At 43.2% G+C, this 24,209-nt stretch overlaps 1 protein-coding gene across 1 annotated transcript in view; it reads right to left on the reverse strand.

The window, feature by feature from the left end:
* Positions 1–202: 202 nt before the first annotated feature.
* The window catches only part of LOC132403085 (A-kinase anchor protein 12-like), an 80,090-nt gene continuing 56,083 nt past the window's right edge, over positions 203–24,209 (reverse strand). The window contains exons 3-4 of the mRNA XM_059986364.1: positions 6,947–15,459; positions 203–4,309 (exon numbers count right to left, since the gene is read on the reverse strand). Of these exons, the coding sequence (XP_059842347.1) occupies positions 4,292–4,309; positions 6,947–15,459 (8,531 nt within the window). The 3' untranslated portion in view covers positions 203–4,291. The remainder of the gene's footprint in view (positions 4,310–6,946; positions 15,460–24,209) is intronic.

The raw sequence follows: 24,209 nt of genomic DNA on the forward strand, positions 1-24,209 counted from the left end.
CTGAGTTTGGTTCTATGACTCAGAAGGGAAAGGGTGAAAAGAGGCAAGCAGTAGTGATAGGGGATTCAGTGGTTATAGGAATGGACAGGAGGTTTAGTGGACAAAATTGAGATTACCAGATGGTATTTTGTTAGGGACAGGGACATCTTGGATCAAGTCCAAAGCATTCTTAAGTGGGAAAGAGAGCAGCCAGTGGTTGTGGTCCATGTCAAGTTCAAGTTTATTGTCATTCAACCTTACAGATGTATACAGCTAAATTAAACATTGTTCCTCTGGAACCAAGGAGGAAAAGACAGTACACAGTTACAATACAGCACATTAGTAATGGTGCAGCACAAGCTTACAATAAAGCACAATACAGTCACAAAATACTATTAGCACAAGTCCCCGAATGGCATGGCCTGAAGGTTGATGCTGCATGGAATATTGTTCTTGAGCCATGATTCTGTAAGAATAGCACACAGCAGTTCCTCATCTTGTGCTGGATCAGTTGCTGACAAAGGTAATCCAGTTTGTTTTCCAGGGAGCGAACATTGGAGAGCAGTATTGTCTTCTGAGCCACATAGCCAGACTCGGTGCCAGAGATCTGATCGCTGTAGTTTCCCCTGGTAGGTTGCCCCACCCAACAATATGCAAAGCATTATACCTATAGTATAAAGGGGATTGACCACAGGGTGCTCTGCAGTAGCTGCCTTTTCCCTTTCCCTCTCCTGACAGTCACATGGGGTATTGCCTCCTGCAACTTAAGGGTAACTACCTCCCTGTTGCACCTATCCATTACCTCCTCATTCTCCTGTATGAGCCGAAGGTCATCAAGCTGCAGCTCCAGTTCCTTTACATAGTCTCGAAGGAGTTGCAACTTGATGCACTTTGTGCTGATGTACTTATGAAGGAAACTGGAGGTCTCCCAGAGTGCCCGCATCTCACACAAAGAAGATACCACTGCTCATGCTCAGCATACTTGCTATACACTACCAAAAACACTTACTAAAAACTTTATTACTTACTTAGAACCTCCATCTGTCTTTGCCTTTAAGAGGAAAAACCAGGGTAGGTTTTGCATGGTAAGCGGTAAGGCTGAGGAGTGCAAAGAACAGAGGGATCTGGGAATGCAGTTTCATAATTCTTTGAAGGTGTCGCCATGTGTTACAGTGTTGTAAAGAGAGCTTTTGGCACAATGGCCTTCATAAATCAACATATTGAATGCAGGAGCTGGGATGTTATGCTGAAGTTGGTTAAGGTGTTGGTGAAGCCTAATTTGGAGTATTGTGTGCTGTTCTGATCATCTGCCTACAGGGAAGATATCAATAAGATGGAAAGAGTGCAGTAAAAATTTACAAGGATGGACTAGAGGACTGGGGAAAGGTTGAATATCTAAGAAGGAAGCAAGGGTCAGACAGTGCACTTGACCATCATAAGGTAGCTTGGATGGAGCTTTAGAAGGTCTTAGGAGAGCTAAACGGTGCCATGAGAAGGCCTTAGTGATTAGGATTAAGTCAATCCAGAGGCATTCTACAAATATGTGAAGAGGAGGATGACTAAAGTGAGGGTAGGACCGATCAGGGATAAAAGAGGAAATGTGTCTGGAGTCAGAGGAGAGGGGGATTGTCCATAATGAATACCTTGCTTCAGTATTCACCAGAGTGACCTTGATTAATGTGAGAGCGGAGAACAGGTTAATATGCTGGAACATATTGACATTAAGATATAGGAGCAGAAACAAGCCATTTGGCTCTGATGTGCTGGAACTTCTGAAAAACATTGGGTAAGTCACCAGGGCTGGATGGGATATAGTGCATGTGAGCAAATTACTTAATAAGATTCTTCAAGGCAGGATTTATGAGCATTTGGAGAAGCGTAGTCAGATCAGGGATAGTCAGCATAGCGTTTTGAGGGGCAGGCTTTGCCTCATGTGTCTGATTGAATTCTTTGAGGTAGTGACAAAACAAATAAATGAAGGAAGGTTAGTGGATGTGGCATATATGGATTTTAATAAGGCGCTCAAAGTTTTCCATTCAGAAAGTCAAGGAGCATGGGAATCAGTGAAATGTGGCTGAGTGGATTTAGAATTGGCTTCCCTACAGAAGCTGAAGGGTTGGGGTAGATAGAGCGTGTTCTGCCGGAGGTCAGTGATGTCCTATTGGTTCTGGGATCACTGTTCTTCATGATTTTTATAAATGACTTGAATGAGGAAGTGGAGGGGTGGGTTTGTAAGTTTTGCAGATGACCCAAAGGTAAGTGTAGAAGGTTGTCATAGGTTTACAGTGGGACATTAATAGGAAGCAGAGCTGAGCTGAGAAGTAGCTGATGGAATGCAGTCCATAAAAGTGTGAAGCGATACACTTTTAAGGTTGAACTTGAAGGCAGGATATAGGGTTAAAAGCAGGATTCTTGGCAGAGGAGCTGCGAAATCTTGGAGTTCATGTTCATAGATCCCTCAAAGTTATTACACAAGTTGAAAATATGCAAGACCACAGAAATTTCCCTCTTGGAGAGTTAATTGTTATGGGATAAAGAGGCTTAAAGATCAACAGAACAGAAGTGGAGCAGCTGTAACTAATGTTCAACAAGGCAACTGGATAAGTAAAGAAATAATTTGCAAGGCCATAGGGATAGGAAAATGCTATGTACTGCATAACTCTACAAAGTAACTGCTATAGACATGACCTGCATCATTCAACTTAGGGGACATCAAGTACTCACATTTGCTAAAGGGAGAATTGAAATTGAGATTGTAGAAATAACTCAAAATAATTGAAGGTGGCTTATTCAGGCTTTAAAATTATGTTATACGAGACTTTAAGGGGAGACATTTGAATGTTTACAAGACTGAATCAGAACAGTTAAAGCACAACACAGCTGTCATATCTGACTTGCTGCAGTACCTTAAATGAAAGCAGAAAATATTCTGCAATAAAGTAAAACTGCAACATTACAAGTAGGAATCTTTGACTATGCCCCATTCAAGAAAGAGATCCATCCCATTCTCTCCTCCTCCCACCAAAGTCATTGGGAGTAGTGCATGATTAAATAAAATTAGAGCAATAGTGCAACTTACTTTCTATGAAGAATCATTATTAGGCACTTGAACACAGAACCAGACCCCGTTCAGTACAGTAACCACAAAAATGTTAATCCTAATATTATTTTATTTGTATAAGTATTCCAATATGGCTTAGGCAAATGGGAAATACAATCTGTACAAATATCAATTTCACATTCAGTTATAAAAACACTGCAGTAGTAATATGAATTGTGGCTCCTGCCTGGTTAATGAAATGCAGTAAATGTGTGTACAACATTTGCCCTGTTAACCTAATGGCATACCGTAAAATATCACAAACAAGACTGGAAGTGTCTTGGGAGTTGCTCTGTCAAAAGGGTAAGAAAGTAAGCTGGAAGGACTATCCAGCTTGAACAATCAATTCCCAACATTGCCTTAGTAATAGGTGGCGTGTTTTATAGGGGGCTGAGGTATTCACAAAGATAGAGGAAAGATCAATGAAATGTTGAGCATTAATAATACACAATACTAAGGCACATCTTAGGAAGTTGTCAAGGCAGTCCAAATAAACCGCAACTATTAACCCAATAAAATGGATCTCCATTTCATAGTGAAGCAAGCTTTCTGATGAGTCTGGCCTCTGCCAAAATTCAACTCCCTTAGACAATGACAGTTCAGTGGTGATAGATTTAGTAAAACTACAAACTTGGTTCAAACACACTGCATGGCTTATCAACTCTAAACAATATGCTACTCTCCATAGGATTTCAAAATCCCAAGTCAGATCACCTTTGAGCACATGCCACTGTGTGTCATTTCAGTCTATATCCAATGCAAAGATGTTTGTTCAACATTGGATTACTTTGGTAAGCATCAGAACAACTTTTAGACACATTTTAAGAATGGACTTTAAAATATTCCATTGTTTTCTAATCAGATTGATGAGGACACTAGTATTTCTGGATACTTTTGGAATTAACTTACACATTAAATAACACAAGGTGTCTTTCATCTTAGTTCTGTGAACAAATACAGCAGCCATTCCCAGAATGTTCAGATTACACTTTCCTTCCCCACATGCAAAGTGCAGATTGCAGAGAAGCAGCATTGCTTCAACAAGACACAATGCATTTATTGTCAAATCAGAATGTTATATAATTAATACAAGGTTACATAATAGTGCAGACCATGTCCTTGAACTGATTCAGGATTGTCTTGACAGTGATACTCGGTCTTGTCATAGTAAATCTTAATTCTGCAAGTCTCCACGCCTTCACATTTTGTTTCTCACAACTGGTCGGAGATCTGCAAATGCACCCACATGCACACATTAGTTTCACGTAGTTGTATTTAATTTCTCACAGCAGCTTTCACTGCTGGGTCAAATAAGACTCTATAGCACGTTTATGTTTGACACTCATTCAAATGGATGAAGAGGAGAAATAATAGGCGATGTTTCACTCTAATCTCTGCTAAGGAACAGTACCCATAGCTATGATACATTTGATCAGTACTGTACAGGAACAACCACTCAGATTGTTATGGGAGGGACAAATAGTTTTTTCCAAGACTCTTGCCTTAAACTCATTGTGCTGCTACTGGAGAGGATTAGTAGAGGTGGGATTTATGAGTGTTTGGAGAAGCAAAATCTGATTAGGGATCACCAGCACAGCTTTGTAAGGGGCACGGTGTGTCTCACAAGCTTGATTGAATTTTGTGAGGAAGTGATAAAACATATTGATGAAGTAGAGCAGTGAAAGTGGTATATGGTAAGGCAGAAGGTGCATTGAGAAAGTCAGGAGGTATTTGATCCAGGGAAACTTGGCTATCTGAATTCAGAATTGGCATGCCCAAAGGAAGGCAGACAGCAGTAATAGGTGGAGCGTCTCCTGTCCAGTGTAGCGCTCCAAAAACTCCTGTACTTTGTGATTTTTATAAATGACTTGGTTGAGGAAATGGAAGGGTGGGTTAGCATGCAAGTTTGTAGATGACACGAACATTGGTAATGTTGTGAATAGCATAATGTCAGAGTCCAATTGAATTACAGTACAGAAACAGGCCATTTGGGCTGTCTAGTCCCTGCCAAACAATTATTCTACCTAGTCCCAAGCAACTTGCACGTGGACCACATAGAATGTTGGTACCCCTTTCATCCATGTACTTACCCAAATTCTCTTAAGTGTTAAAACCAAACCCACATGGTCTAGATGGGACAAAGAGCCTATTTCTGTGCTGTACTTCTCTATGTTGGGAGCTTAATATCCAAGGGTGCACAGTGTATCAAAAGGACAGGCAGCTGGGCAGAGGGGATGGGGTGTTTCTATTGGCGAAACATGAAATCAAATCCTTGGAAGTTGATGACATAGGATCAGAAGATCATAGGATCCTACTCCTTGTGGGTAGAGTTAAGAAACTGCAAGGGCAAAAAGACCCTGTTGGAAGTTGTATACAGGCCTCCAAACAGTAGACAGGATGTAGGCTACAAATTACAACAGGAATAGAAAAGGCATATAAAAAGGACAATATTGTGATAATCATGGGGGATTTCAATATACAGGTAGTATGAGAAAATCTGGTTGGTGCTGGACCTCAGGAAAGGGAATTTGTACAATGTCTACGAGATGGCTTTTTAGAGTGGCTTGTGGTTGAACCCACTAGGAGAATGGAAATTCTGCACTGTGTTATGTAATGACCCAGATTTGATTAGGAAACATAAGGTAAAAGTACCCTTAGATGGCAGTGATCATAATATGATAGAATTCACCCTGCAATGTGAGACAAAGATAAAGTTGAATGTATTAGTATTCTAATGGAGTAAAGGGAACTGCAGAGGCATGAGAGAGGAGCTGGCCAAAGATGATTGGAAAGGGACACCAGCAGGAATGATGGCAGATATCAAAGGGTGGTGTTTCTGGGGGAAATTTGGAAGGTTCAGGAAAGATACATCCCAAAGATGAAGTATTATAAAGGAATAATAATCAAACGTGGCTAACAAGGGAAGTCACAGAACAGTATAAAAGCAAAAGAGAAGGAATATAATATAGCAAAATTAGTGGGAAGCTACACTATTGGGATGCTTTTAACAACAAACAGAAGGCAACTAAAAACTCCGTAAGGAGAGAAAAGATGAAATATGGCTATAATATAAAAGAGAATTCAAAATGTTTTTCAGATACAGTCGGCCCTCCTTATCTGTGGATTCCGCATATGCGAATTCGACCAACCATGAATCGTGAAAACCCGGAAGTGCTCTTCCACTCTTAGACACATGGATGAAAGAAAAAAGGAGAGATATGTGTGAGGGAAGCATTAGATTGATCTTGGAATAGGTTAAAAAGTTGACACAACATCGTGGGCCAAAGTTCTATGTTCTAAACTTATTCACAACATTATCCAGATTGACATTCCAGTGCAGAAGTGTTTTATGTGTGTTCTCCAGATCAGGTGATAAACAGAAGGTTCACTTGTTCTCACTGATAAATGTAAAGGCATTGTTCAAAGGGTAAAGGCACTGTTCAAAGGGCAGCTATCGCTCCAATGTAGCCAATATTTATCACTCCAACTAAAGTATTTGGTCATTCATCTGTTGCTTTTATGGTACATATCTCCAACACCAAAGTTCATATACACTGGGTTAAAAACATTAAAATATTTAGGCATATAAATGCATATTAACCAGCTACTGTGTTCTCTGGAATATCCTAATGCAATGGAAAAGACTAGCAACAGGCTAAATTTTAAATGATCAAAGATCCCAAGTCTCTAGAAATTTCATTTAACTCCAACACTGAACTTAACATTGGAGTTTAATTTGCAATTCATTCAGGTAATTTGAAATTATGCCAAAGTATCACTTACTGAAATAATTACAAGTGTGCAAATATGGAACTGAAATGCATTAAAGACTATTTGCCACAATACAATAGTCAGGCTTCACTTTACCTCATTTTGTTCCAGACTTTCATTTACTAATCCTCCATGGATTAAAGTTTGGATTGTCACGAGTTGGGTTTGCTCAGTCACTTCCATAGATGGATGTGTGGTTTCACTCTGATCTAGTGATAGGCTACATTCAGCTTTGGTTGCTTCTGACGACAGTGAAGATTTGCCTGAACCACTGTCAGTTGATTCACTATGCATTGATGCAAGAGTTTCGGTCTCAGTTGGTTCTTGACCACTGCTCACAGTTGTCGTTAACATCATCTCAGCTGACTGCATCAACACTTTCTCTTTTCTTTCAATATCTTGACTTAAAAAAGTTTCCAATTCCTGATTGACTGCCATATTCTTTTGTAGTGTAAATAAGTTCTCCTCTTCCTTCGTACTATCTTGTCCCTGTAGCTGACTTAATGCCAGAGCGTCTTGAATGAGACCCTGAGCAGCATGTGTGCTCTGCTGTTCAAATACCTGTGTTTGACTCACTTCTATTTCGATCTGAGTTTCCAGACACTTCTTTTTCTGAATAATAGTTTCTTTGACTTTGCATTCTACTGGCTGATCTTCAAGTTGCACTCTTCTGCAGCTCTCTGCCTTTTGTACATTAGTTATCAAGCCTGTTCCAGAATTATCAGCAATGTGGCCTGTATCTACTTTGCTTGCAGTTTCTACAGTTGTTACAACCTCTGCACTGATTACCTCCTCCACAGAAGATGCAGTTACAAGGATAGCCTCTTCACAGGACTCCGAAATCCCAACTACAGAAAGATCCTCCATTGGGGGCACTGTCTTGTTCTGTCTGGCTTGACATTCATTAACAAAGGCAGAACACAGTTTTACATCAGAAACACTTTCCAAAGTTGTACATGTTTTAGTGTCTTCATGTTTTGTTTCGGTAAGCCCAACCAGACTTTGTGGCGCCAACAATGTGAGTGCTTGCTCCTCGACAAGTGGAGCAGCTGAGGGGCTCTTTAACTCCACACCGTCTTGCGGCCCAGCTGCACCCTCGATATGTTGACACAGTTTAGAATTGGGCACACTTTGATCACCTTGACTTGTTGCAGTCAGCTGGTCAACCTGCACAAGTGTAATCTTTTTCATGGATTCATCTAGTATTGGTTTGTCCTTTTCCTTTGAGGCCAGCTTGCACTCCACTTCCTCTGCCGACTCAATCTGTGACATATTTTGCTCAGCACTCACACCTTCATCTTCAGTGGCTGTGCTTGGTAACTCACTGGTAACACAAGCTCCTCCTGTTTCAACTTGTTTGGCTGCCAACACCTCGCCAGCTTGGGTTTCAGCAGTTTCCATGACTGATTTTTCAGGGTGCTCTCTTGGAGAAGTTTCTCCCTCATCTCTGGGCGCTGTGACCAATGCAGCAGGCTGCACCAAGACAGCGCCTTTAAGCTCATCAGAAACAGTTTCACTTTTCACCTCACCTTTAACTGCAGCGGCTTCGTCTTTTTCTTTGCTTCCTCCCTCAGTGGTAATGGACTGTAGAATTTGTGTTGCTGAACTCAAAGAATCAAAGGCAGCTTTCTGAGTTCTCTGCTGTTCAGGGCTTTCAACAGGCTCATCACGTACTATGTTATCCAAATTCTCAGTTCCCATATCCTGTTGTACAATCACAGCAGTGGAGAACTGCTTCTCTACTTCAGAGTCCATCACCTTTTGTACATTGTCTTTAGATCTCTCACTTTCTTCTTGCTGTGGAATTTCACCTTCTTTGTGTTCATACGTGCTCTCTTCTACTCCCACCTCCAATGAAGCAGTGGCAACCACTTCACTGTGCACCACTGTGACAGGTTCCATGGCCTTCTCACCACCTCCCTCAGTCACTCCCACAGAAACAACCTCATGCTGTTCTTCACTGGTTTTAACCATAGCTTCTTCTAATGGAGTCAGTTCTGTGAACTCTTCACCACACACAGCTTCCATCATTCCCACTGTTGGAGTAATTTTAATAGGCTTTTCAGTGGGCTCTTCCCATGTCTCTCCCATTTCTGTCTTTCCTATCATAGGTGTGATGCCAATGGTATTCTCAACAGCTACTATCTCGGTTAAATACAGAGGAGCAATCCCAACAGGTTGCTCGCCAGGTATAATCTCCCTTACTCCTACTGAAGTGATCTCTGCCATCTCTTCATTGCACACCACAGCTGTTGCTCCTTCTGGAGTGATTTCATCAATTTCTCTGCACGTCACCTCAGTCACTTTCACCACCTGAGAAATTTCAATGGGCTCTTCACCCAATGCAGCCTTTGCATCTTCCACACCAGTGAGCTCAGTGGTCACATCACTGCAAACTGCCTCAGTTACTCCTACAGCGGGTGAGACTTTAATGGGTTCCTCACCTAATAGAGCCTCCTTTATTCCCTCTGGAGTGATGCCAGTCATCTCACCACACACCACCTCAGTCACTCCCACTTCTGATGTGATTTTAGTGGGTTCTATATGATTTTCAGTCTCCATCATTTCCTCAGCAATGATTTCAACTGTATCTTTAGCGGATAGAACTTCGATCACGCTCACTGCTGGTGTTACCTCAACATTCTGCTCACTAGTCTCTACCTGGCTCACTTCCTCTGGCAGAAAACTCACTCTGTCTTCAAAGTACTCAGTCTCAGCCACACTCTTTTCCACCGGCATTGGAGTTTCCACACTCCGTTCCACTCTGCTTTCTTGGAGACTTGCAACCTCCGTGGATTCAGCCAACGCCTTTTCCACTCGCATCTCTTGAGCATTTTCAGAGTCATCCACAGCAACAGCTTCAATCTTTCCCACTGCCACCCGCTGAGCAACATCCAATGTTGTGTCAACTACTTGCTTTATTGCCGTTTCATCCTTCCTGGCTGCAGGAGCTGTAATGATCTCGGTCTTTCTGCATTCAATAATTTGCTCTGCTCCTGCCTTGTCAGGGACTAGTGTGATTGTCTGTGGTTCTCTCTCATCTCCCTTTTCAGCAATTTTGACAGACTGTTCCCCAACAGCTTCTGTCTCTTCAACATTCTCCCTTTTACTGACTGTCAAAGCCTGCCCTCTATCAACTTCCATATTTCCATTCTTCTCTTCCTCTACCGATAAGGCTCCACCCTTGCTTATGGTTGTGATAGACACATTCTCATCAACCACTTGACACTCTACCGGGAGAAGAGGTTTACGTTCACCTATTTGGGCTGCATCTGGTTTCAGGTCCTGCTCGATTGCAGCTGGAGCAATCTCCTGCACAAGAGCAACACTGTGCTCAGTTTTCTCTTCACTACAAAGAGCTTCAGTAATTCTCATTGGAATGATTTCAGTGGGCTCTTTGTCCAAAGGAACGTCTGTTACTCTCATTGGATCTAGTTCAGTCATCACTTCACCCAGGACTGCCTCAGTTACTCCCACTGGGGTGATTTTGATGGGCTCTTCACTAGGTATAGTCTTGGATACAAGGCCTGGAGTGATTTCTGTAGTCTCTTCACTACATACTACCTCTGTCACTCCCATTGTTGGATTGTTATCAATGGGCTCCTTACCAGGACTAATCTCAGTTAAAGGCAGAGGAGAGATCTCAACAGGTTGCACAGTGGTTGTGATCTCCCTTGTTCCTGCCAGAGTGATCTCCGTAGACTCTTCATGCATCACAGTAATTGCTCCTTCTGGAGTGATTTCATCAATTCCTCTGCACATCACCCCAGTCACTTCCACTGCTTGAGAAATTTCAATGGGTTCTTCGCCCAATACAGCCTCTGCAACTTCCGCAACAGTGAGCTCAGTAGTCACATCACTGCAAATTGCCTCAGTTACTCCTACAGCGGGTGACATTTCAATGGGTTCCTCACCTAATAAAGCCTCCTTTATTCCCTCTGGAGTAACATCAGCCATCTCTCCACACTCCACCTCAGTCACTTCCACTGTTGGTGTGATTTTAGTGGGTTCTATATGACTCTCAGTCTCCATCATTTCCTCAGCAGTGATTTCAACCGTATCTTCAGCAGGTAGAACTTCGATCATGCTCACTGCTGGTGTTACCTCAACATTCTGCTCACTAATCTTTATCTGACTCACTTCCTTTGGCAGAAAACTCACTCCGCTCTCTTCAAAGTACTCTGTCTCAGCCACATTCTTTTCCACCAGCATTGGAGTTTCCACACTCCGTTCCACTCGGCTTTCTTGGAGACTTGCAACTTCTGTGGATTCAGCCAATGCCTTTTCCACTCGCATCTCTTGAGCATTTTCTGAGTTATCCACAGCAGCAGCTTCAGTCTTTCCCACTGCCACCCGCTGAGCAACATCCAACGTTGTGTCACCTACTTGCTTTATTCCTGTTTCATCCTTCCTGGCTGCAGGAGCTGTAATGATCTCAGTCTTTCTGCATTCAATAATTTGCTCTGCTCCTGCCTTGTCAGGGATTGATGTGATTGTCTGTGGCTCTCCCTCACCTCGCTCTTCAGCACTTTTCAAAGATTGCTCCTTATCAGCATCTGTCTCTGCATCATCTTCACTTTGACCGGCTGCCAGCATCTGTTCTCTCACAACTTCCTTATTTACAGACTTCCCTTCCTCTACTGATAAGGCTCCATCCTTGCTCATAGTTGTGGCAGTCACGTTGTCATCAATCACTTGTTGCTCTATCGGGGGCAGAGTTTGACGTTCACCTATTTGGGCTGCATCTGGTTTCAGGTCCTGCTCGATTGCAGCTGGAGCAATCTCCTGCACAAGAGCAACACTGTGCTCAGTTTTCTCTTCACTACAAAGAGCTTCAGTAATTCTCATTGGAACGATTTCAGTGGGCTCTTTGTCCAAAGGAACATCTGTTACTCTCATTGGATCTAGTTCAGTCATCACTTCACCCAGGACTGCCTCAGTTACTCCCACTGGGGTGATTTTGATGGGCTCTTCACTAGGTATAGTCTTGGATACAAGGCCTGGAGTGATTTCTGTAGTCTCTTCACTACATACTACCTCTGTCACTCCCATTGTTGGATTGATATCAATGGGCTCCCTACCAGGACTAATCTCAGTTAAAGGTAGAGGAGAGATCTCAACAGGTTGCACACCGGTTATGATCTCCCTTGTTCCTGCCAGAGTGATCTCTGTAGACTCTTCATGCATCACAGTAATTGCTCCTTCTGGAGTGATTTCATCGATGCCTCTGCACGTCACCTCAGTCACTTCCACTGCTTGAGAAATTTCAATGGGTTCTTCGCCCAATACAGCCTCTGCAACTTCCACAGCAGTGAGCTCAGTGGTCACATCACTGCAAATTGCCTCAGTTACTCCTACAGCGGGTGAGATTTCAATGGGTTCTTCATTTAATACAGCTTTCTTTATCTCCTCTGGAGTAACGTCAGCCATCTCACCACAAACCACCTCAGTCACTTCCACTGTTGGTGTGATTTTAGTGGGTTCTATATGACTCTCAGTCTCCATCATTTCCTCAGCAGTGATTTCAACTGTATCTTCAGCAGGTAGAACTTCGATCACACTCACTGCTGGTGTTACCTCAACATTCTGCTCACTAGTCTCTACCTGGCTCACTTCCTCTGGCAGAAAACTCACCACTGTCTGTTCAAAGTATTCAGTCTCAGCCACATTCTTTTCCACCAGCATTGGAGCTTCTGCAGTCTGTTCCACTCGGCTTTCTTGGAGACTTGCATCCTCCGTGGATTCATCCTTCCGGGCTGCAGGAGCTGTAATGATCTCGGTCTTTCTGTATTCAATAATTTGCTCTGCTCCTGCCTTGTCCGGGACTGGTGTGATCGACTGTGGCTCTCTCTTGCTTCCCCCTTCAGCAATTTTAATTGACTGCTCCCTAACAGCTTCAGTCTCTTTAACATCCTCCCGTTGATTGGCCTCCAATGTCTGCTCTCTCACAGCTTCCATATCTCTGGTCTTCACTTCCTCTACCAATGATGCTCCATCCTGGCTTATAGTCGTGGCAGTGATGCTGTCCTTGACCTCTTGATGCTCTGCAGGGAGCAAATGCTGGCATTCACCTGCTTGTGCTTCATCTTGTTTCAAGGCCTGGTCGATGGCAGTCGGGGGAATCTCCTGTTTGAGTGCAACCTCCTGCAGCTCTGCAGGCATTTCCTGTACTGTTGCTTCACCGGCTGTAGCCTGCGTATTGCCTTCTGCAAGTGGACCCGTGATTGCTAAGATCTTCTCAGCTGCTTTATGTGTAGACTCTGCCACTCCAGTCATGAAGGTTCCTGACTCCTCTTTGCTTGGGCCTTCCCCTGTGGAAATGTCTGGTTTATGCTTGGGGATGTCAACTTGGCTGCTGGGCAGAACCTGTATTTGGCAGCTGGACATGGTCGGATAAGTCAACAGGTTCATATTTTGTGTGGCCTCTTTCTGCCCCTCTTGGAGGACTCTCCCCACCATGGCATCATCTCTTCCAAGAAGTGTTTCCTCTGCTGTTGTCACTGGCGTTTGCATCATGTCTACATCATCATATTCGGAAATTGGAACCACAGATGGTGTTTCGGGTTCCTCTTCACTCTTGTCCCCTGCAAACTCTGTGTCGGCTGCACCTTTTCCAGCAGGCTCGGACTGAGGTTGCTGCAGCTTAGTGTTCGGCCTCATCTTCTTTCTCCCATGTATTAGTTTCTTCAGAGGTGCCCACGATTCTTCCTTAGCAGCCTCTGTTGCTGCTGGCTTAGGTTCAGATTCCTCCCTGCGCTCTCTCAGCTTAGAACTTGATCTACGCCTGGGGGACATAAATCGCTTGAAGGATTCCCAAGTGGAAATTACCCCATTGGTAGCCTCGCCTTCCAGAGGGCTCTTGGCACAGCTCAAAGATCTTTCCCTTTGCTCCTGATCAGGGCCTTGAGAGGTGCTGCCCTCTGTAACCTCAGCATGGTCTTGCACCTGATCACTTGCCTCTGTAGTCTGGGACTCTTTGTTTGGCTTTTGGCGGTCAGACTCAGATTGTTTTCTCACTCTTTTCTTCGAGGATGCCACACAGATTAGTGCTTCCCAGGCTGCAGTGGTGTCTGCCTTCTTTTTTAGGTCCTCGGTAGTTTGATCCAGTTTTGACTCCTCACCGCTGGAGTTGGGCTCCTCTTGCTTCTCAGAGGCTGTGTTCTCAGTGGAAGCGGTCATGCTTTTTGCCTTGTCAGTTGCTTGGTCACCTCTCTCATTGTCCAATGGCTCTTTTGGATGCTTCTTTGGTGTCATTAGCTTCTTAAAGGAAGCCCAGGCAGTGATGGCTTCCTTCCTCTCCCCATCACTGTCAGCATTTGCCTCCTCCTGCTCCATGGGCAACAAGTCTGACTCTGTCACTTCTGCTACAATTCCTTCATCCATTTTCTCCGGAAAGGCTGGTGGGCCATCTGGCTTACTGCTGTCAGGGATGCCTTTCCACTTGGTTGAAGACTGCAGTTTTGCTTCATCATTGAGAGCTCCTGTGCTGGCTTCCCCTTTCTCACCTTTGTCTTCCTTGGTCAGTTTTTTGATGCTACCACTTGTGAGAAGGTTTTTGATTGGGCTATCTTGATGGTTGGGCTTTTGAGAAGAGACAAGCTCACACTCAGCACTGACGGGGTCCAAAGTACTGACTGAAGATTTTTTCTGGGCTTTCTTGTGTTCAATCTGAAACTCTGCTGGGGCTTCAGGAGCAGGAGAATCCACTCCTGCTTCTCCCATTGGTTTTCCAGCACTGGGGATCTGCTGGTCTGTCTCCAAATCACTGGCAGCCATGGAATGTTCTGCAGTGGCACCATTCTCTTTTACTTCAGATGCCACAATCTCACCCACAGCAGGTGCCTCGCTTGCCACCCTGACACTAGCTAATTCTGCTGTAAGATCTTCAAAGTCCTCCTCTCCCCCTTGATTTTTTTCAGGAGACCGAGCAACGGAGACTTCAGCAGCATCCTGGGAATTGGATGGCTGTACGTCAGGTCCACACTCTGTCGCCTCTCTCCTAATGTCCTCCTTGCCTTCCTTGTCAGTGATCTGTGGTGCCTCTTTGTCCTTCATGGAACTCTGCTTTATTCGCAGTCCTGAGAAATAGTCCTGTCTGAAAAATCTCCTCAACAGCCGTTCCACCACTGGGCTGTCTGATGTGTTTACGGCAGGCTCCGCAGCTGTTGGGATAACCTCTGTGTCCATTACTTTGGTTTCTTCCTGCTCAATACACTCTTCAGCTTTCTCTGGAGTAAGGATTTCAGGTGAGCTCCCCTCAGCCTCGCTGTTGGCTTCAGCACTTCCTTCCACTTCTTGCCTGGGCTCGCTGACTGCTCTCCCTGCCTCACCAGCTTCTTCCTGCGACGCGGTAAGTAGCTGCACGGGCTCTGCCCTCACTGGTTTCTCATTCTTCAAGGCAAACTTCAGACCCATACACTTGAAGACGTTGAAGCAAACCTCAGTACCTTGCACCTCCTCAGCTGGCACTCCCACCTCTATGAGCAGTTCATCACCCTTCTCGACATCTTTCTGCTCTCCATGTTCATTCTCAACAGGGATTTCCTTGTTCAGTTGCATTTCCTCCATCTCTTCCCCTCCGGATACAAGCACTGGATCACCTTGTCCGACTGAAACACAAATACCCAAGTCATGACACAGAACTAAACTTTTGACAGAAAATGCAATAAATGTGGTTTTCAAGTACAATGTTCAAATTACAGATTCCAAAATCCACCTCCACTTGATCCCATCCCCTTCACTGCTCCTTTTACCAGCATCCCTCCTTTAACCACCACCTTCCTCTGCCAGTTTTCACCTGGAGTCCTCATTCTTTACCCCTTCTTCCCCCTCAACTCCATGTGGCCGTCAACCCTGACTCAGCTCGTCCTGCCAGCTCCTATCTCACCTCTTTATACATTGTCATGATCCCTTTGCCTCCACAGATGCTGCCTGACCTGCCAAGTTCCTCAAGCAACTTATTTTATTGGCTCTGGATCCCAGTATCTGCAGTCACTTGTATCTCTCACTCTTTGGAATATTTGCTTGTGTCTTGGGAAATTTGTTAAAATATTTTGCTTTCTCTCTGTAATAGCATATTTTGCAGATTCATTAAGATAACTGATGCAGAGCTCACGCGTTTACACATTCTTGAAGACACACACTCCATATTTTAAGAGCAAATACGAGGAAATCTGCAGATGCTGGAAATTCAAACAACACACACAAAATGCTGGTAGAACACAGCAGGCTAGGCAGCATCTAGCAGCTAGAAAGGGTCTCGGCCCGAAACGTCGAAAGCGCTTCTCCCTATAGATGCTGCCTAGCCTGCTGTGTTCTACCAGCATTTTGTGTGTGTTGTTGTCTTGGTATTTTAAGAACAGCTTCTTCCCCTCTGCCATTTTTGAACAGTCAATGAACTACGTCACTATTTTGCTCTCTTTTTGCATTACTTATTTCACCTTTTAACATAAACATCTTATTGGTCACACTGCCCTTGGAGTACTGTGAGCAATTTTGGCTCCCTTATCTAATAAAGGATGTGCTGGCATTGGAGAGGGTCCAGCGGAGGTTCATGAGAATGAGTCCAGGAATGAAAGGGTTAACTATGAGGGGTATTTGGTGGCTCTAGTTCTGTACTAGCTGAAGTTCAGAAGAATGAGAAGGGATCTCATTGAAGCCTATCAAATATTGAAAGGCCTAAATAAAGTGGACATGCAGAAGATGTTTCCTATAGTGGGGAGTCTAGGAGCAGAGGGAACAGCCTCAGAAGAGAAAGGACATCCCTTTAGAACATAATGAAGAGGAATTTCTTTAACCAGAGGGTAGTGAATCTGTGGAATTCATTGCTTCAGACAGCTGTGGAGGCCAAGTCATGGGGTATGTTTAAAGTGGAGTTTCATAGGCTCTTGACAAGTAAGGGCATCAAAGGTTATGGGGAGAAGGCAGCAGAATGGGGTTGATAATACATCAGCCATGACCGAATGGTGGTGAAGATCCAATGGGATGAATGGCTTAATCTCACTCATATGTCTCGTAGTCTAATGCTATTATTGTAATTTACAGAATGTTATATATTGCACTTTACTGCTGCCATCAAATAACAAGTTTCACAGCATATGTCAGTAATAATAAACCTGATTCTGTTTCTGAAATCACAATTTTGTAAAATTGCCACTTAGAAATTTGCAAAACTATCCTTCTATAGCTAACTTTTTAAGAATGCTTTCCTACTGACACAAACTCTGCATGCCCCATTTTGTTCCCTGACAGCAAGAATTGCCAATGTCCTCACACACCCCACGTCCCGGGTTGTTGAGTTAAAAGGTTCTGGCTAAAAACCCTGCCTAAAAAGTTCTTCTGAACTATATTTAGGAATTCTGAGACATCTCCCAACCACTCAAGCTTTTTAACTGAATATTTTCCATTAATCTTAGAGTAATAAAAATCCTTCAGTAATTCAGCACATCAGTTCTATTTCTATCTCCAGACAATTTGAAAGTGTGGTGTACACTTCCAAAAGCAATCACTCCTGTCTTTAGTTAAGGATATAGTGAAAGAGCTGGAATGTGGTATTTGAGAGTGATTTTTGGGTTTAGGTCATTTACGTATAGCAAATTGATTTGGCTCAAAGTCTTCTGTTCCTTGACAATGTACTGTGGATTTAATTTGGAACAATGGATTCCTCAAAGCCCAGTCCAGATGCTGCTGGTGCCTGTGGGATGGATGCGAATCAGAAGGTGTGAAGTCTGTATGTAGCTTCAAAAGAAAGCATTGTCTATACTTTGTAAATATGGAATTGTCCTCTGTTTAGCAAATAAATATCGAGCCTCACATTGGGCCAGCAGACTTTTTCACCGAAAACATCTCCGTATTATGCCTGCTGTACCTTGTTTTGTCGAATAAAGAAACTGCTTTGTATCTACCAGTAACTCTCTCTCTTCCCCGGTGATTTCATTCACACAACAACAGTATTGAGATGCAGAACCATAATCTTATTGAGTCATAGCAGAGGCTCAAATGTCTGAATGATCTACTCCTGCCTCCATTGTGTTTCAGTGTTTCTACTCAAATCACATTAGCTCATTTCTCACTTTCGCCCTAACCCCCAGGACAATCCACCTCTGTCTCAAATACACCCAATGATTTGGCCTCCACTGCCATCCATGGCAACAAATTCCACAGATTCACCACAGTGGCTGAAGAAATTCCTCCAAAGGCATGACACTTTATCCTGAGGCTGTGCCCTGAGACTGTAGAGTCTCTTGCTCATGTAAACATCCTCCCTTTTTCTCATACTCCTCCATCAATTAGTGTTCCTCCAGATTATCAGCAACAGGAATCCATGTTCTCAGATTTACATTACAGCCACAAGTTTTGATTTAACTAATAGTAACACCCATTCACTTGCTCCTGCTAACTAGTGATATAATGTGGGGGGGGGGGGGTGCAGGCTACTTGCATAAATTTTACACCTGTGCAGATTTCCTAATGAAACTACTTATTTAAAAAAAACAGGCAGAACAAAGGCAAGTAAAGAGAAATCAAGACTACACAAAGTTACACTTGCACCACTGACATCAAACATGACATTGGTAAACCCCAGTGAGACAAAGCACCTGTGTCAAAGGAAGCCTCTCAGAGAAGGAGGGTCACATTGCCCTGTAATTAGGAGTCCTAAACTGCTCTCACAACCTCATTAATATGATTAGAATGTACTTCAAGGTCACGTGAGAAGTGAAACAGAGCCAATGAGAATTGCTGTGATTTAGCAACTGTACTGACAGTGCAAGTCAGTCATTATAACACATACACAGCTAAAGAAATTAATTTACACTCAAATACAAGGATTGGCTTTATTTGTCACACGTACATCAAAACATACAGTGAAATGTGTGCTTTGTATTAATCACCACAGTCTGGGGATTGTACTGGGCCAGTCCACAAGCGTCATCACACTTCTATCGCCAACATAGCATACTCAAAGTTCACTAATCCTGACCCCTATATCTTTGGAATGGGGGAGGAAACTCCTTACAATGGTGGGAATCGAATTCCAATCAGTGATCACTGGCACTGTAAATCAATTGCCCTAACCGCTGCACAGGGTCTCTCCACTTGTCAATTTTCTCCTGAGGTTAACCTTCACTGTAAATAGCACTGTGCAGCACAGCAAACCAAGATTGGAGGAAGGCAATACAAGAGCATGAGGTACAAGACATGAGCTCTAGAGATTTAATACATCCACCCCAGGCCAAATCTAACGCAGTTCAGTCAGAGTAATCACACTGACATTCCAACATACACTGATCCTGCAGTTCACAGTGCATCCAGGACACTTACTCAGATCCACTGTTAGTCAAGTTCAGAAACAGACAGGCCCCTACTTCCTACCTACCTGTCAATCTCTTCAGCACCACCACCCCACAAAAAAACTGAAATATTACACATTCCACCAAAAAATGTTACAGCATGCAGTTCAGAATACCAAAACCTGACAACCTGCAACGGACATCTGTTCATTCCCTGGCCACAGCGGGCAGCTTGTCTGACACGCACAATAACCGAGCAACGTGCTGCAGCAATTCAAGTCATCATAATTCTTCAGGGGCACATAAACTGTACACACCAGCTCTCCACTCTCAGCTCAACTAGCAGGTTCTGCATTGCAGTCTTTCTCTGCATCTAACTACCAGGCTATGCTGAAAACGACTCTCTGATGGCACACTATTAAGGTGTGATCATTCTGTGATCACTTCCAAAAGATGATCTGTAACTAACCATTTTGGGTCAGTATCAAGGCACAGGTAATTAATCCCTATGTAGAGCAGGGAATTTAAGAGCTCTGCAGGCTAAACAGAATGCCTTTAGAAGTATGTTTGTCTAATTTTCTTGTCAATTTTCACCCAATACATCTCAAAGTTCAAAGTAAACTGATTATCAAAGTACATGTATAATACCATATACAAACCCACAGTCCATTTTATTATGGGCATGCTAAGTAAATCCAAGAACTATAACAGAATCCATTAAAAGCCACACCCAGCAGGGCAGACAAACAGCTAATATGTAAAAGAAAACAAACTACAAATACAAAAGAGAAAACATAATAATAAATAAGCAATAAATATCAAAAAACATGAGATGAAGTCTTTGAAATTGAGTCCCTGGGTTGTGGAAATAATTCAGTGATGGGGCAAGTGAAGTTGAATTAAATTATCCCTAATGGTTCAAGACCCTCATAGTTGAGGGATAATAATTGTTCCTGAACCTGGTGGTGAGAGTCCTGAGGCTCCTGTACCTTCTTCTTGATGGCAACAGCAAAAACAGAGCATGAACTGGATAGTTGGAGGGGTCCCTGATGATGGATGCTGTTTTCCTGTGACAACACTCCATCCAGATGTGCCCAGTGGAGGGGAGGGCTTTACACATAATGGACTGGCTGTATCCACTACTTTTTGTAGGATTTTCCATTCAAGGGCATTGGTGGTTCCTTATCAGACTGTGATGCAACCAGTCAATAAAGAAGACAGCTTTATAGAGCGGGCAATATCATGAAATGTAATATAAGAACATTTAGAATCAAAACCATTGTTGATTGCAGAATGCTTTAGGTTTCATAAGCAGAATCAGAAGGGAAGGAGGTCCATTTCATTATATGTGGCTGATCTGAAGAAATTGTCTGAATAATACCAGTTCAGTAAAGGACTTAAAGAGATTGCTTAGATTGTGGAATCTTACAAAACAACATTCAAAAACAGCTCATAATTGAAGCACTGTATCAATGGAAGCTGCAGCCAGAGATTAAATTGAGTTGCAGTCAGAAATAAAGGTGAGAGTGAACAAAAATTGCAGCATCCAAATAGAAGCTGGCCTATCAAATGAATTGTGTTACTGTTGTGGCAGGGACTCACATTCACCAGACCAATACAGGCTTAAAGCGAAACTTGCAGAAAATACAAAGAAATAGGACATATACAATGAGCATATCAGGCAGACAAAAACGAAATGATTGCACAGCGAAGAGAAAAAGATAAGTTGCAGTTTCAAAAAGAGCAATAATCTGTGGTTGATAAAAAATCTGATAATCATGAGAGTGATACAGAACTCGGTAGGCTTAAGATTTACAATGTAAAACTTAATACGAGAAGTGAATAGCAAATTACTTTAAAAGGAATTGGACATTGCCATGTTGAGTTCCTCCAGCATTCTGTGTGTGTTGCTTGGAGTTCCAACATCTGTAGATTTTCTCTTGTTTGTGATTGGACACCAGCTCAGCTGTTTCAATTATTCCACAGTATGAGTTTGAATAATATTTCAAAGATACTGAACTAAAGCCTGCAGATATCCAACTTAGGACTTACACCGGAGAAAAGATAACTCCTATGGGAATAACATTTGTCAAACTGAAATACAACAATCAACAAGCCACATTGAGCTTGTATGTGATGAAACCAGGATGGCAGCATTGTGGGAATGTGATTGACTGAGACAACAACAACTTGATTAGAGATTCATCCACCGTTAGCCTGTCACATCCCCTGTAATAGTCAATTGAAAACAAATTAAGAAAGACACTGGATTACACCACAGCAGTGTTTAAGGATGTCACTCGAAAACTCAAATATATCAAGTGTTAAATGAAAATGCCATACCCAAGTTTTACAAAGCTTGCCTGGTTCTTTATACCATCCGTGATAAAGTAGCCAGTGAGGTAGATTGCATGGAGGCTGAAGAATTCTTTCCAAGGTTGAGTGGAGACCATAAGCAACATCAGTGGCTGCAAAAGCTAAGAAGAATGGTCTATCAGGATCTATAGATATTTTACTCACCATTTAAATCACAGCAAGAGGCGGAGAGGGAAGAGGTAAAAGAAACTCAGAGAGAAGCTGTTTTTTTTAACTGATCGCGGCAAAGAGGCTAGACTGTGCAGGCGCATGACGTAGTGCGCCAAAGGTTTAAAGAGAAAGACCGCCATATACAGCGGCCATCGTTGTAGTGGACTGAGGCAGAGTGGGATGGCTTTGGCTCAATCAGACTTTGGCGATAACAGACAGAGTTGAGGTTTGAATGGGGCACAACTGTGCAAGTGCGTGGAAGTCGGCCCAAGAGGCAGCGGGAGAATTTAAATAGCGAGCAGAGGCTGAGTACGAGCTTCACTCCAGTTGAGGTAAGGCGAGTAAACTCCTTTAATTAATCTAATTAGATTCGGAGTAGGTAATGGAAGCAGTAGTTAGGGCAGTTGAGTGCTCCGTTTGCAGTATGTGGGAAGTCAGGGCGAGCACAGCTGTCCCTGATGACTACACCTGCAAAAGGTGCATCCAGCTGCAGCTCCTGACAAACAGTGTTAGGGAACTGGTGCTGGAGCTGATTGAACTTTGGATCATTTGGGAGGCAGAGGCAGGAATAGACAGGAGTTTCAGGGAGATAGTCACCCCTAGGAGTCAGGAGACAGGTGATAGGGGATTCGATAGTTAGGGGGACAGATAGGAGGTTCTGTGGAAGAGATCCAGAATCCCGGATGGTCTGTTGCCTCCCTGGTGCCAGGGTCCACAGTATCTTGGATCGAGTTCTCAGTATTCTCAAGAGGGAGGGTGAACAGCCAGATGTCATGGCCCATGTCGGGACCCATGACATGGGTAGGAAGAGTGAGGAGGTCCTGGAAGGTGAGGTTAGGGAGCTAGGTGCCAAGTTAAAGGACAGGACCTCCAGGATAGCAATCTCAGGATTGCTACCAGTGCCACGTGCAGGTGGGTTTAGAAATAGTAAGATAGTGCAGATCAACATGTGGCTGAAGACACGGTGCAGGAGGGAGGGCTTCAGATTTATAGATAATTGGGCAGTTTTCCAGGGAAGGTGGGACCTGTTCCAGTGGGACGGTTTACATCTGAACTGGAGGGGGACAAATATTCTTGCAGGTAGGTTTGCTAGAGAGGCTCCAGTGGATTTAAACTAGATATGAGGGGGGAGGGGAACCAGAGTGTAGGAACAGATGTAAGGGAAGAAAAAGAAGACAGTAAAGTTCTTTGTACTGTTAGAGATAAGCAGAAAGGAAGAGGTGGAGAATTTCTTAAATGCATTTATTTTAATGCTAGGAGCATTGTAAGAAAGGTGGATGAGCTTAGAGCATGGATTGATACCTGGAAATATGATGCTGTAGCTATTAGTGAAACATGGTTGCAGGGGGGGTGTTACTGGCATCTAAGTATTCCTGGATTTCGTTGCTTCAGGTGTGATAGAACTGGAGGGGCAAGAGGGGGAGGTGTTGCGTTGCTTGTCAGAGAAAATATTACAGTGGTGCTCTGGCAGGATAGATTACAGGGCTCGTCCAGGGAGACTATTTGGGTGGAATTGAGGAATGGGAAAGGTGTAGTAACACTTATAGGGGTGTATTATAGACCACCTAATGGGGAGCGAGAATTGGAGGAGCAAATTTGCAAGGAGATAACGGATATTTGTAGTAAGCACAGGATTGTGATTGTGGGAGATTTTAATTTTCCACACATAGACTGGGAAGCCCATACTGTAAAAGGGATGGATAGTTTGGAGTTTGTAAAATGTGTGCAGGATAGTTTTTTGCAGCAATACATAGAGGAACCAACTACAGAAGGGGCAGTGTTGGATCTTCTGTTAGGGAATGAAATAAGTCAGGTGACGGAGGTATGTGTTCACAATGCCATTAGTTTCAATATAATTATGGAGAAGGATAGGACTGGACCCAGGGTTGAGATTTTTGATTGGAGAATGGCTAACTTTGAGGAGATGCGAAAGGATTTAATGGATTGGATCAATTTGTTTTATGGGAAGGATGAAATAGAGAAATGGAGGTCATTTAAAGGTGAAATTTTGAGGGTACAGAATCTTTATGTTCCTGTTAGGTTAAAAAGAAAGGTCGAAAGTTTGAGAGAGCCATGGTTTTCAAGGGATATTGGAAACTTGGTTAGGAAAAAGAGAGATATCTACAATAAATATAGGCAGCATGGAGTAAATGAGGTGCTCGAGGAATATAAAGAATGTAAGAAGAATCTTAAGAAAGAAATTAGAAAAGCTAAAAGAAGATATGAGGGTGCTTTGGCAAGTAAGGAGAAAATAAATCCGAAGGGTTTCTACAGTTATATTAATAGCAAAAGGATAGTGAGGGATAAAATTAGTCCCTTAGAGAATCAGAGTGGACAGCTATGTGTGGAGCCGAAAGAGATTGGGGAGACTTTGAACAATTTCTTTTCTTCGGTGTTCACTAAGGAGAAGGATATTGAATTGTGTAAGGTAAGGGAAACAAGTAGGGAAGTTATGGAAACTATGACAATTAAAGAGGAGGAAGTACTGGTGCTTTTAAGGAATATTAAATTGGATAAATCTCCGGGTCCTGACAAGATATTCC

Source organism: Hypanus sabinus, chromosome 12 (genome assembly GCF_030144855.1).
Source record: "Hypanus sabinus isolate sHypSab1 chromosome 12, sHypSab1.hap1, whole genome shotgun sequence".
Taxonomy (NCBI): domain Eukaryota; kingdom Metazoa; phylum Chordata; class Chondrichthyes; order Myliobatiformes; family Dasyatidae; genus Hypanus; species Hypanus sabinus.